The 12,328-nt window shown below is 35.3% G+C and overlaps 1 protein-coding gene and 1 long non-coding RNA gene across 2 annotated transcripts in view; both read left to right on the forward strand.

Annotated features, from left to right (window-relative positions):
* Window positions 1-8,561, forward strand: part of LOC116302761 (uncharacterized) — a 16,121-nt gene extending 7,560 nt beyond the window's left edge. Inside the window, exons 7-17 of the mRNA XM_031712130.2 lie at window positions 211-406; window positions 545-801; window positions 1,068-1,186; window positions 1,291-1,313; window positions 1,527-1,676; window positions 2,057-3,794; window positions 4,194-4,635; window positions 5,048-5,123; window positions 5,220-5,459; window positions 5,708-5,782; window positions 7,478-8,561. Of these exons, the coding sequence (XP_031567990.2) occupies window positions 211-406; window positions 545-801; window positions 1,068-1,186; window positions 1,291-1,313; window positions 1,527-1,676; window positions 2,057-3,794; window positions 4,194-4,635; window positions 5,048-5,123; window positions 5,220-5,459; window positions 5,708-5,782; window positions 7,478-7,668 (3,507 nt within the window). The 3' untranslated portion in view covers window positions 7,669-8,561. The remainder of the gene's footprint in view (window positions 1-210; window positions 407-544; window positions 802-1,067; window positions 1,187-1,290; window positions 1,314-1,526; window positions 1,677-2,056; window positions 3,795-4,193; window positions 4,636-5,047; window positions 5,124-5,219; window positions 5,460-5,707; window positions 5,783-7,477) is intronic.
* Window positions 8,562-8,692: 131 nt separating this feature from the next.
* LOC148910858 (uncharacterized) lies at window positions 8,693-10,929 on the forward strand. The gene is made up of 2 exons (XR_016119841.1): window positions 8,693-9,629; window positions 10,660-10,929. It is a non-coding gene; the product is annotated as an uncharacterized LOC148910858 (long non-coding RNA).
* The last annotated feature ends 1,399 nt before the right edge of the window (window positions 10,930-12,328 follow it).

Consider the following 12,328-nt stretch of genomic DNA (forward strand, 5'->3'; position numbering starts at 1 on the left):
TTAAACAAAACAAATAAAAAAATTAAAAAAACAAAAAAAACAACGAAAAACAAAACAAAACAAAACAAAACAAAACAAAACAAAACAAAGCAAAAAAAAAAAAAAAAAAAAAAACAAGAAGAAAAAAAAAAGCAAAAAACATATAGATGTTTGATAAGCCAGAGGTTAGCCAGTTAGTTATATATTCATTTTTGTATTCCACACTTTCAGATATTTCTAGCAATTGATGCCACAACTAATGCAGTGACCTATAGAAATATCCCAAAAAGTGAACCACTTGCCAATGTGATCAAAAGCTCTGATACCGAACCATATTTCTATCTATGTGGATCTACTGTGAAAAGAGCTATTGTGGACGTATTCCAGCCTGCAGAGGAACTGGACTTTCGTTTTATCATCGATTCAGGTAAACGATTCAGGGTATTGTGAACATTGGAAAAGAAGAGGAGAGGAGAGGAGAGGAAAAGAGAAGAGAAGAAAAGAGCGTAAATCAATGAAGTGGAGTGGAATTCTCACAAGATATATATACTTTTTTTGTCAACAGGTTCAAAATTTCAAGAACAGGTTGAAGACAAAGAAGTAGACGCTCTTTTTAACTTTATCCGTGACAACATGAAAGTTAAACCAAATCATGGTCTTGAATTATTTCAAGAAAACCCGCCAACTGATTTTGATCTTTGCTACATCCGTGTTTCTGAAAGACGAACATATCCATTCACATCTAAAGATGACGAGCAATTTACCGTTAAACTGTCTTATGAACACATTGAAAATAAACCCACCTCCACCTCTAAAACTACGGTATGATTTTTAATTTTTTTTGCATTAAACTTTTTGGGACGTTATTCGTTTTTAAAAATCTGACAATTATTCCTACTTAGCATCCTTGAGGGAAATCTAAGCTAGGGAAAGGAATCAGGGCTCAGGCGCATCAAGATACCGCGGTGACCTACGCAAAATTGGCCAACCGTTTTTATTTGCCCATGCTTCACTAAAGTATGATTTTCAGAATGGGGGGTTACTCGAAATTTACTGATCGAGACCTTTTTAAAACTGTTTCAAATCAGGTGGACATTCATCTTCAACATGATGAATGGGATAGAATGCTTGAAGATGGATCATGGACTCCACAAAAGATAGTTGACAAGATTCCTCAATTCATGAGATGTGCTAGCATTTTAGCAAGGTTGGCCTCTAATTCTTTACCCAGAAGCTTTTCGTTCTAATTATTAATAAAATCAATCTTATTTTAACGCTTTGCCTTTGTATCTTCATATAAAATGTTTCTAGGACCCTTAAAGTTCCAGATACAAGTAAGTCAGACAAAGAACAATTGTTTTTTTTTTTTCTAAATCTAAAGTCTATATCAAATACCTTCCTTGCTGATGGCAGAGGAGTATCCTTGTTTTTCTTTTAATGCTCCTACAGCAAAAGAAAAAGCAAAAGAGTAGACTCAGCCAGCAAAGAAATGTGATAAATATTTCCAACGTATACATTTGTCAAAATAGGATTTTTTTTTTTTGCAGCGCCTGGAGAGATCCTGGCCCGTGGCCCAAAGGCACAAGAAGCTTACGACTTAGCACTTAAAAGTGGCGAAGCGAAATACTGTCGTATTCCAGTGGTACTAGTTGGTCAGTCCGGTGCAGGAAAGACAAGCCTTTTAAGATCTTTAAGACGTAAGAAAATCCACTTAAATACGGAATAGTACTATTTAAAGTATTTTTTAAATCTATGGCCGGATCCAGGGGTGCTAATTAAAAGGGACTGCAAACCTCCCTTAAATATGCACTTTATACAGTTCTTCTGAAAAATACCTTTTCATATAATATCTACTCTAACCATATTCAGTTTTAAAACGACACATGAATACTGATTTTCTTGCCACTTGGTAGAGGGTTTGTATGTGTAGACAGGAAAATCATCTGACAAAATGTATGGCGAGCATCCTACATAATGCAAGCTCACTAAAGTTTTTTTTTGTTTGATAAATCATTAAACAAGATATATTGAAAAACCAAAATAATTTGATAATAAAATGCATTCCTTTTAATTTTAGGTGAAGACTTCAATCCTGAGGAAGACAGTACCGAAGGCGTTAGATTACATCGCTCCCTCTCTAAAGCAGAAGCAGATGTTTGGCATGAGGACGATACGTTCGAGAGCTCTCTCGTTGATTATACAGCAAGAGCGGTTGCTGAAAACCTTTCAGCATCCTTTGATGATAACCCTAAACTTGAACTGAGATCAACTGAGGAAGACGTCGAAGAAGAGCCTCTTAGACAAGCGGCATTCGAAGAAGAAGATGAAACAGTAGGAAGCCTTGTCGAAGAAAATAACAAAAGTTTGGGTGTCGAGGAAAAAACGATAGAGAATGACAGTGAAATTGCTGTTGGAGACGAATCAGTAGATAAAAAGACAAGCACATCAAGCGATCCAGTACTTTTCCAAGAAAGTAGAAAAGACAATCCGATTCCTGAAGAAGTCTCTGAGAGAGCAACCAACATTCTCCAACACCCAGAAAAGTTGGAAATTCAGGATTGGGTTCATTTAGTTACGCTAGACTTTGCTGGACAGCCAGTATATAACGCAACGCATCCAGTTTTTCTTCCCAAAAAGGCAATATATGTTTTAGTAAACAGTCTAAAGAACGAAATGCATGCTAAAGCAACACCAATGGTAAAGCACGGATCCTCAAATCGCAAGGTCGATGATCATTGCCCAATGACAAATATGGACTATCTGGAGTTTTGGTTGTCCTTTGTGGCGTCTCTTTGGACTACGGATCGAGAAGTCACTGACGATAACGTCCTAGAACTCTTACAAAAAGGAAAAAAAGCCTCTAATATGACAGAACAAAAGTCCACAACCAAAAAGCCAAAGCTCCCAAGAAGGTTGCCACCAGTGTTTCTCGTCTGTACTCATGCAGACATTCCATGTAAAGGTAACGACGCCGTAGAAATGACTCGAGAGATATTTTCTTATTTAAAGCAAGACAACGACACTCCTGGAGGAAACCACATTGTTCGTGGAATTTACGCCATAAACAACACAGTTTCAGGAAAAAGCGAGGAAAAATCCATCGATGACTTAAGGGCAGCCATCTATGAAGTTGCAAGAAGCCTTCCATACGTAAATGAAGTTGTTCCTATTAGTTGGCTGCAGTTCGAGAAACAGTTGTTAGATCTTGCAACCAATGAAAACAAGAAATACATATCACTGGATGAGGCAAAGGCAGTTGCGGTACAGTGCCAGATCGCCATTAATACTGAAGATCAGTTCAATACAGTTTTGAACTACTTGCATGACCTGAAAGTCATTATTCACTTTGAAGATACAAACATAGTTATCATTGACGTGCAGTGGCTTATGGACATGATAGTTAAGATCATCACAGTTCTGCCTGCCGAAGACTGGGAAGACGAATACGAAGAACAATGGAGACGACTTGAGAACGATGGGATATTGGAACAAGCTCTGATCAACCACGTTTGGGAGAATGAGACCACAGCCAGCTCTTTGCTCATGATAATGGAGAAATTTTCACTTCTTTGCCGCTGGAAAAGGTCCAATGATGCAGACATTTTCCTCGTTCCCTCCATGCTGATGAACAGTGATGCAAAATCAGCTAATGAGCTGCTAAGCGACCAGAAGACGTCAAGGACTTTAGTTGTACGCTTCAAAAGTGCGCACCTTCCTCTGGGAATCTTTCCAAGACTGCTTGTGGTCATCGCCAAGACTTGCAATGAGAAATGGCCCCATTCGCCTCGACCGAAGTTCTTCCACAACTTCTGCAGGTTCGTTATCATGTGAATATTAAAAAGAAAGTTAACTGCGGAAATTGGTAGTTCGCAAAGAAAATAACTCTGCATATATCTCTGGGTAAAAAAAAAAAAAAAGATCGGTAAACAGTTAGGGATTATCCCTCGAAGCACTAGAGAAATTGTAATTTTATGTTACCGATTCTCCTTAGTCATGCACCCTTGCTGTCTCCGAACTCCTAAACAAAATCGCTGAGACGGAATTATGAATTGACCCTGTGTAATTTAGCCCTCTGGCGATCTAAAATTTTGACATCGAAACGGATTTTATCAAACATATTTTAACGAAATTATTTTTACAGGTTTTATGATGTTGGCGATGTTGACAACGAAACAGATTTTATCGAACATATTTTACCGAAATTATTTTTACAGGTTTTATGATGTTGGCGATGTTGGAGACACTGGGAAGAGTTTCGACTTGGTGGTCACCTCAGACATAAAAACGATCAGCTTCAGCGTCATTAACGAGCAAGGAATTGTGGGGCTCCCTCTAAAACAGTTATGTCGCTTCATTGTTGAATTCCTCAGCAAAGCACTGGCGACCATGCGTTTAAACTTTCCCTGGATGAAAAATGCCGAACACGAATTTTGTATCCGCTGCCCAAAGTGTTATCCATCAACAGAAACGTGCAAATGTCATAATGTCAGCGGATGTACTCGTGACGCATGCCTCCATTTTATCACCGAAGATGAGTTACGCAAGAAACAACCTCGATGCTATAGAAACGCGACTAGTAAGAGCACTTTCTTCAAGGAGGAGATCTACTGCGATTGGTTTGATATTTCTAGGCAGGACGATCGGGAAAATGTTACGGTAACTGGTGTACTTAGCTCTTTAAAATAAATAGTCAGGGGGGATATCCAGGAATTTTAGAAGGGGGGGGGGGAGTGCCTATTACAAAGGTTTTACCAGGAACTCGAGAAAAAGGGGGGTGACGTAAGTAACGAAATACTGAGAAATTTGAGCAAAAGGCGGGTGACTAGTCACCCGTTTTGCCATCCCTGGATCCGCCCCTGATAGTAGACCTATTTAGCTTTGGTGTAAAGTTTTAATTCCCGTTTAAGACTGTACGTATCACTCCCTAGAGTATCATTTATTTGTTTATCGGTTTTGTTTGAGAAGAGATATGGATACTGTATGGATACAACTCAAACAAAGAAAACAGTCATTCTCAAATCACATTGAAAACCTGAAAAGAAAAAAAAAATGATTTTTTCCCTCGTAGAATTCGAATACAGCAAACGTTGTAACAGAAACAATCCAGCTTTTGGCTCTAGATGGCCTGCCGTCCACATCTAAAGGTTGGTAAAATCAAGGATACACACAGAAGGATAGAGTAGAGATAGGGTTATCTGCTAGCTAATTCCTCATCGAACATTCCAATTTCATCGAATTAGGTTCCGAGATCGTCCCCTATCCTGTCCAAAGTCATGAGGTTTCATTGCCGGAAAGCACTCCTCTAACAATTGCTCAATTCAAGAAATTACTTGAAGACCTAAAGCCATATAAAACATCGATGAAAAACGCCCCACCTGAGATGGTAAAGAGCTGTAGAGACATATGCCAGAAATTGAAAGGGGTGCATCGAAAGAGCTCTATCGAGGAGCTGAGAAAACATGTACCAAGTGGAACAACAGGTATAATGTTTATATGTTAAGTGTGTATGTTAAGGTATAATTTTGTTATATGATGTTTTTCTGTGTTCCTTCCTTCCCCTCTTTTTTCGTTTCGGGCAGGGGCTTCTCTTCCCTTCCCTTCCCTTCCCTTCCCTTCTCTTCTCGTCTCGTCTCATTTCATTTAATTTCAATCCTATTCTGTCCTTTTTTCTTCTTCATATCTTTCATTTTTATATGTTTCTGAAATAAAATTGCCTATAATGCAATAGGACCATTAGAGGAGGAGAATAAATCTTATGAGCAGTTGGATGCCGAGAAGAAGCAGAATCTAACTCGAGCATGCGGTAAGAAGAGCGATATTCTTACAGTCGTTTGAATTCACCCACGACGAAAAAGAGAATCAGAATTCACTAGTTACAGGGCCGTAACTAGGAGGGGAGCACAGGGTGCACGTGCACCCCCCCATAAACGTTTAAGGTCCGCTCATCCATCTCCGTTTTTTTTTTTTTTTTTTTTTTTGGTTCTGCTTTCTTTTGGTTACCTTTTTTTATTATTTTTAATTTTTTAAAATCTTTTATTATTTCTGCTTTCTTTTGGTTACCTTTTTTATTTATTTTTATTTGTTTTTTTTTGGTTCTGCTTTCCTTTGGTTACCTTTTTTGGGGGGGGTTCTGCTTTCTTAAAAAAACGATCAATGGTCCAATTTTATTCGATGTGCACCCTCCCTGTAAAAGTTCTGGTTACGGCCCTGAGTTAAAAGGTCAAACCGCCCTTTGGCGAACTCGTGGATACTAGTTGCACTTTCCAAAGATTATTCTCCCTGTGTCCTGATGCTTGTTGACATTCGAAGGTTTCAAAGTATTTCGCTCGATTTCATATTTTAAATGCTCAATTGAGCTGATAAGATGATTAGTCGTCCTTTTATCTTCCTTTTAACACCTTTGTTTAGTTCTTTGTTATTTTGTTGAGTTTGGAAGCGAATTATGTGATGAATTGATTGTCTGCAGTTACTTCAATTACGAAAGACGACCTCGACTTCGACTGACATCTATTTGTTAAGTCTTCAAAAACAAATTCTGAATTTTGTTAAAGTCGGGCCGAGTACATTTCAGGAATCATTCGTATGACCCTTTTTGGGTAACAAAAAACGTTGCGTTATGCGTTACTCTTTATCTTGTTCATTGGTCACGTCGCTTACAATCGACTCGTTGCCCGAAGTTTTCACATGAAACACTTTTTTACACTGTGAACTCAGCGAATATTTTATAGAAATTCGTTTAGAAATACTATTTCATTGGACTTCATTCAAGTCTGTAAATTACTGATTATTTTATTATCTTTTATTAGTAGTCTCGAGCGACATCTATATATTGAGTAGATTAGTACCTTTGCAGTTAACATACGAGAACATTGCTTCGGCTGTTTTTGATGTCCGACGATCAATTTACTTTTTATTCAGAACGGCTTATTTGGATGACAAAACTAGCCGAACTTTCTTAAAAACTCCATGACTCGTTTTGAAATCTAATGAAAAGTTCTTTTTTTCGATGTAACCGGCTCTACCTATGAGTCTTCTGAAAAAACCTCTACCAGTAACTGGTTGGGGAAAAAATCTTAAAACGGGCTAAATTCAAAAAATAACCACACAGAGCGAAAGAAGTGTTATTTCTCAATGATCGGGCAAACTTTCGAGGCTTTATTTAACGTTTTAATGATTTTATTGAAATTTTTGATGAATCCCCATACATTTCCTTATAACATTACACCACAGAAACCAAGCTTGGGCTACCTGTGGAGAAATTGGTTCTGGAGGGGAAATAGAGATTCTTGATTTTTGTATGTTTGCTAGGTAAAGTGCACACCATATATACGCGAAAACCGTGTTGTAAGAAACTTGCACAAATTTGCACAAATTAGTAAACTAGCTCAACAGCCCCACAGAACTTTGCACTATTCAATTTTGTACAATTTTGTTAGTTTTTCACGGATATATGGTATGCACTCTAATTACATCTTTCGTTCACTTTTCCCCCCTTTAGGCCGAGCCATACTAAAAAAATTGCTATGGGAGTTCGGAAAATCAAACACTTCGGAGTACTATGAAGGACAGATGAACCCAGTCGAGGTCTTATTAGAAGAAGAGCGTAAGAAACAAACTCTAACCTTCGGACAATTATATGATGTTCTAGTCAAGTGCGAAGCCGCCGCATTGGCGGATGAATATCTTTAGCCCTGCTACTACACAATCGAGCTCTAACTGGGCTACAGCTTGTTATATACCTTATAGTACACTCAACAAAATTACTCGACTCTGATTGGTCGAGAGGAGTACCGAATTAAGTCGCTATGGAACGCGGCCAAAACAATGTCAACCGCGGCAAAAAAAAAAAAAAAAAAAAAAGCCATAAAAACTAATAAGAACTAATGTTTTTTATGCATTTCAGTTGCGCGATGGACTGAAAATCGGACGCCAAATAGACAAAGATGAACGGCGTCGCTTCGCATTTTTTACTGAAATTTTGTTGAGTGAACTATAAACAAAAAATCGCACGATCTTCTCGTACAATTTGGAATTAATAGACACTCGTAATGTTTTGAAAGTTCTTTAATTGCACTCGCCTAAAGGCTCGTGCAATTACAAGAACTTTCAAAACATTACTCGTGTCTATTAGTTTCCCAATTGTACTCGAGATCGTGCGATTTCCTATACAAAAGTCCATCTTTTTTCGTACTCTGATTGGGCGAAAGGATATCACCTGAACGTAAACAAGTTTTGTTGTTATATATCTACGAAATTTTCCGATATAACGAACACTGTCATTGGTTGAAAGATGACCACGTGACACTAGCTAAATCTAAATGTATCCCGACCGGGAAATAAATAACTTATTTTCCGGTCGGGAAAAAGTTGCACGTGACAATAATCGTGAAAATAAACAAGTGCACGTGATCAGAACGTGAAAAACGCTGGTGGCGTGATATTTTGCATCAATCAGACAAGGGCGCCAGGACAGACGGATTGGGTTTTTAATATGTGTGATTGTTTCAGTTATTCGTAGATTTCTAATTGAATTGATATATGTTTGTTTCTAAATGGATACTAAATAGTGTTCACTTATCTTTCCATCCAACGGTCTTTCTGGTTCGAATCAGCCGTACGATATGAATATATTTACCACGTCCACCAACGGTCTTTCTGGTTTGAATCAGCTGTAAGTACGCTCTGAGTATTTACCGCTGCACTATCCGTGCCAAGCAGCGCCGGCGTCGCTTCGTTAGCGATTACTCTCCTTTAATAAGTTAATCAAATTTACCTTCAGTACAGTAAAATAGAAAAATATTTTCAATTTTTAAATGTCATTTAGGTTATATTAACCAAACATGCTTAAAGCTATGTCTTTTATTCACTTTTCATTATAATTTCAAATTATTTTAAGAAAGCTATGCATGTCTTTTTTCATGAGAAAATATTTAATTAATAAATGGTTTTCACTTAAGAATATTTTTAGCTAACGATCGTTCGAGAAGCGGGTCTTAACGTTCTGCCCTGAATGTGTTGAGTTGTGAGTAGATCCATTTGGTACGGAATACTCATTTTATTCATTATTAGGATTCGTTAGACAAATGACAGCCTTCCTTATAAAGCTAGGCCACGGGTGGATCTAGGGGAGGGATGCAGAGGGTGTGCAACGCCCCCCCCCCTCCCTAACCCCTAGTTGAGTTTATTTATCAACTACTGCCTATTCGTTACTTGAGTTTTTAAAACATCCTGATGATACGCCACTGCTCCTGTAACAAAAATCATGGAAAGTGCACCCTTCCCTAAACAGTGCTAGACCCTGACGCTCGTATTGCGGTTTTCGACTTTCTGCGAACTCCGACATTTTAAATGCTTGTTGTAAACTGAATTGTTTTTTCTACCTGCAACCAGTCGTAAGTGTAAAAGGTACCGTAACGTTTGTAACGAAACTGCAAACTTATACCACGTGTAGTACTTTCGCTTCTGAATTTCGAGAGAGTGGGCGCCACACAGCTAGTAGAGAAGCCTACATCACAGCACGAGGTAAAGTTTACTATTAATATACTTATTTCCTAAGTAAGTTCGATCTAATGGACATTTTGATCTGTCGTCGAAGAAACCATATGGAAGAAAGAATCAGCGAACGGCCATTGGAGATTCATCTTGATCAGGTAGGTATACTCGTTTTAATAACAATAAATCCGATACTCACTATGTTTGAGAGTCAAAAGATTGCAATTAATTAGTTATTAGCCGGTTTATGGCGTATGTATATAAAGAATATTTGCGAAAATTTTTTAATCAATTGTAATTAGTCACCCGGCGCTAAAGCATTTGTGTCGTATAAAATTAAATATATATTTCTTTCATAGTGAAAACACTGTTTTGAAGTTCACTAATGATTTTAAGCGTCTTTCTTTATTAGTTACCACGTAAATAAAAAGGGGGAAATCTAGAGTCCTTGTTAGAAACCAAAAGTTTCAGGTCGTCATAAGCAGAGTTTATAAATTAGATAAAAGGGGATTATTTCTTTTGATACTACATGCATGCACACCTCTGGGTTTGACAACTATGAGTCGAAACTAACCATTGGCGTTTCCCCCCACTCAATTAATAAGTACATAATATAAGCGCTATATAAGCCATATATATTATTATTATTATTATATATTATTATTATTATTATATGTTATTATTATAATTATACAGCTTCTCATTAATCCCATATAGGTAACTGTCCAATTATTTTCTTAATTGGACAGGTCTTGTTGATATTGGATTAATTAGGCAGCTATATAATTAATAGGTAATGGGATTTTATGCTCCCCAGTCAAGAAAGAATTAGACTCGAAAAATTCCTCTGACTGCCAAATTGGACTCGGCCTAGACGGCCTCATCCAATTTTGTCAGTCCTCGGAATTTTCCTCGTCCAATTATTTCTTAATTGGACAGCATGGAGTCCTATTACATATACTTATTGTTTTTTCCTCGTCAATTTTAATGTTAATCATATGTTTGTACTGTATGTAAATTGTATGGAGGGGGAATATCAATTGGGACGAAAGTTTCAAATGTTCAAAATTTGTACAAAATGGACAAAATTTGTATGTCTCAAGTTTTATAAAATGTCTTTGTTTATATTGTGACAACTAAACTAAACTAAACTAAACTAATATTTAATAGTTATTTGATAATCCACAGGCACAAAATGATTATGAAATTATTACAAAGCAGAGATCTAGAGAATTCTTTGAAACCATACAAACTATGGATATAGAAGGAATCCGGAGATTTGAGGAAGATGAAGGATTTGAAATGAAGTTGGCTAAAGAATATCCAGTAAGTATGATGTTAGAGTGCACGCACTAAACCCGTGAAGCAAATACTAACTTTTAGTACTAAATGGTGATAAATAAACAATAGAAAACAAAGGATTCTGTATGAAATAGTACTAATTAGTACTAATTAATGTTCACGGACTTAGTGCGTGCAGTCTAACCTTTTATTTATTTATTTATTTATTTATTTATTTATTTATTCATTTATTTATTCATTCATTTATTTATTTATTCATTTATTTATTTATTTATTTATTTATTCATTCATTCATTCATTTATTTATTTATTTATTCATTCATTCATTCATTCATTTATTTATTTATTTATTCATTCATTCATTTATTTATTTATTCAATTCTTCATATATTTATTTATTTATCAATTTATTTATTTCCGTTATTCATTCAGTTCATTCATTTATTATTTTTTATTTATTTATTCATTTCATTCATGTCTATTTATTTATGTGCTTGTGGTTAGGGGTTGGGTGATTCAGTTATTCATTTATTTCATTTATTTATTTATTTATTTGTTTATTTATTTGGGCAGGTCATTCCTTCATTTATCCTTATCTATTTTTTTTTATTTATTTATTTCATTATTCATTTATTTATTTTATTCATTCTTCATATTCATTCATTCTTTTTTATTATTCCTTCATTCATTCCACCATTTATTTTATTTATTTATTCATTCAGTTCAATTTATATTTATTTATTTATTTATTATTTAATTTATTCTATTCATTTATTATTCATTTACTTTTTTGTTTTTCTTTATGCATATTTATTCATTTATATTCATTTAATTTCCTTATTCATTTATGCATTTATTCATTTATTCCGTTATTCATTTATTCCTTATGCTTTATTTCATTTATTTTCCCTTTATTCTTTTTTCATTATTCATTTATTTCCCTTTATTCATTTATTCATTTATTCATTTATGCCATTTATTCATTTATTCAGTTATTCCTTTTAGTCATTTATTCCCCCCATTTATTCATTTATTCATTTATTCATTTATTCATTTATTCATTTTTCATTTTTCATTTATTCAATTTATTCATTTTCATTTATTCATTTATTCATTTTTCATGTTAGTCATTTATTCATTTATTCATTTATTCATTTATGTCATTTATCCTTTATTCTTTATTTCATTTATTATTTATTCATTTAGTCGATTTATTCATTTATCATTTATTCATTTATTCATTTATTCCATTTTAGTTTATTTAATGTTATTATTTATTTATTTATTTTAAACTATTTGGTGCCGTTACATTACCCCAAGATCGTAACGACACATCGAGGGGTCTATGTCGTAATTCTTTACGATAAAGATGTATTCAATGGGCGCGCGGAGAACGAAATTATATCTTCAAGTTGAAAAGAATCCTCTCACAGTGAGGCATTTGAATGAGTGAGAGATTTTCAACACTAAGATAAATTTTCGTATCTCCAATCGGGCAATTTAATATTTCGGTTTATATATAATTATCAATTAAGTAGTTTTGGCTGAGCTTCGG

This window comes from Actinia tenebrosa, unplaced genomic scaffold (genome assembly GCF_029948245.1).
Source record: "Actinia tenebrosa isolate PJP-AT-01 unplaced genomic scaffold, QUT_ActTen_1.0 PGA_scaffold15__27_contigs__length_11533743, whole genome shotgun sequence".
Classification (NCBI taxonomy): domain Eukaryota; kingdom Metazoa; phylum Cnidaria; class Anthozoa; order Actiniaria; family Actiniidae; genus Actinia; species Actinia tenebrosa.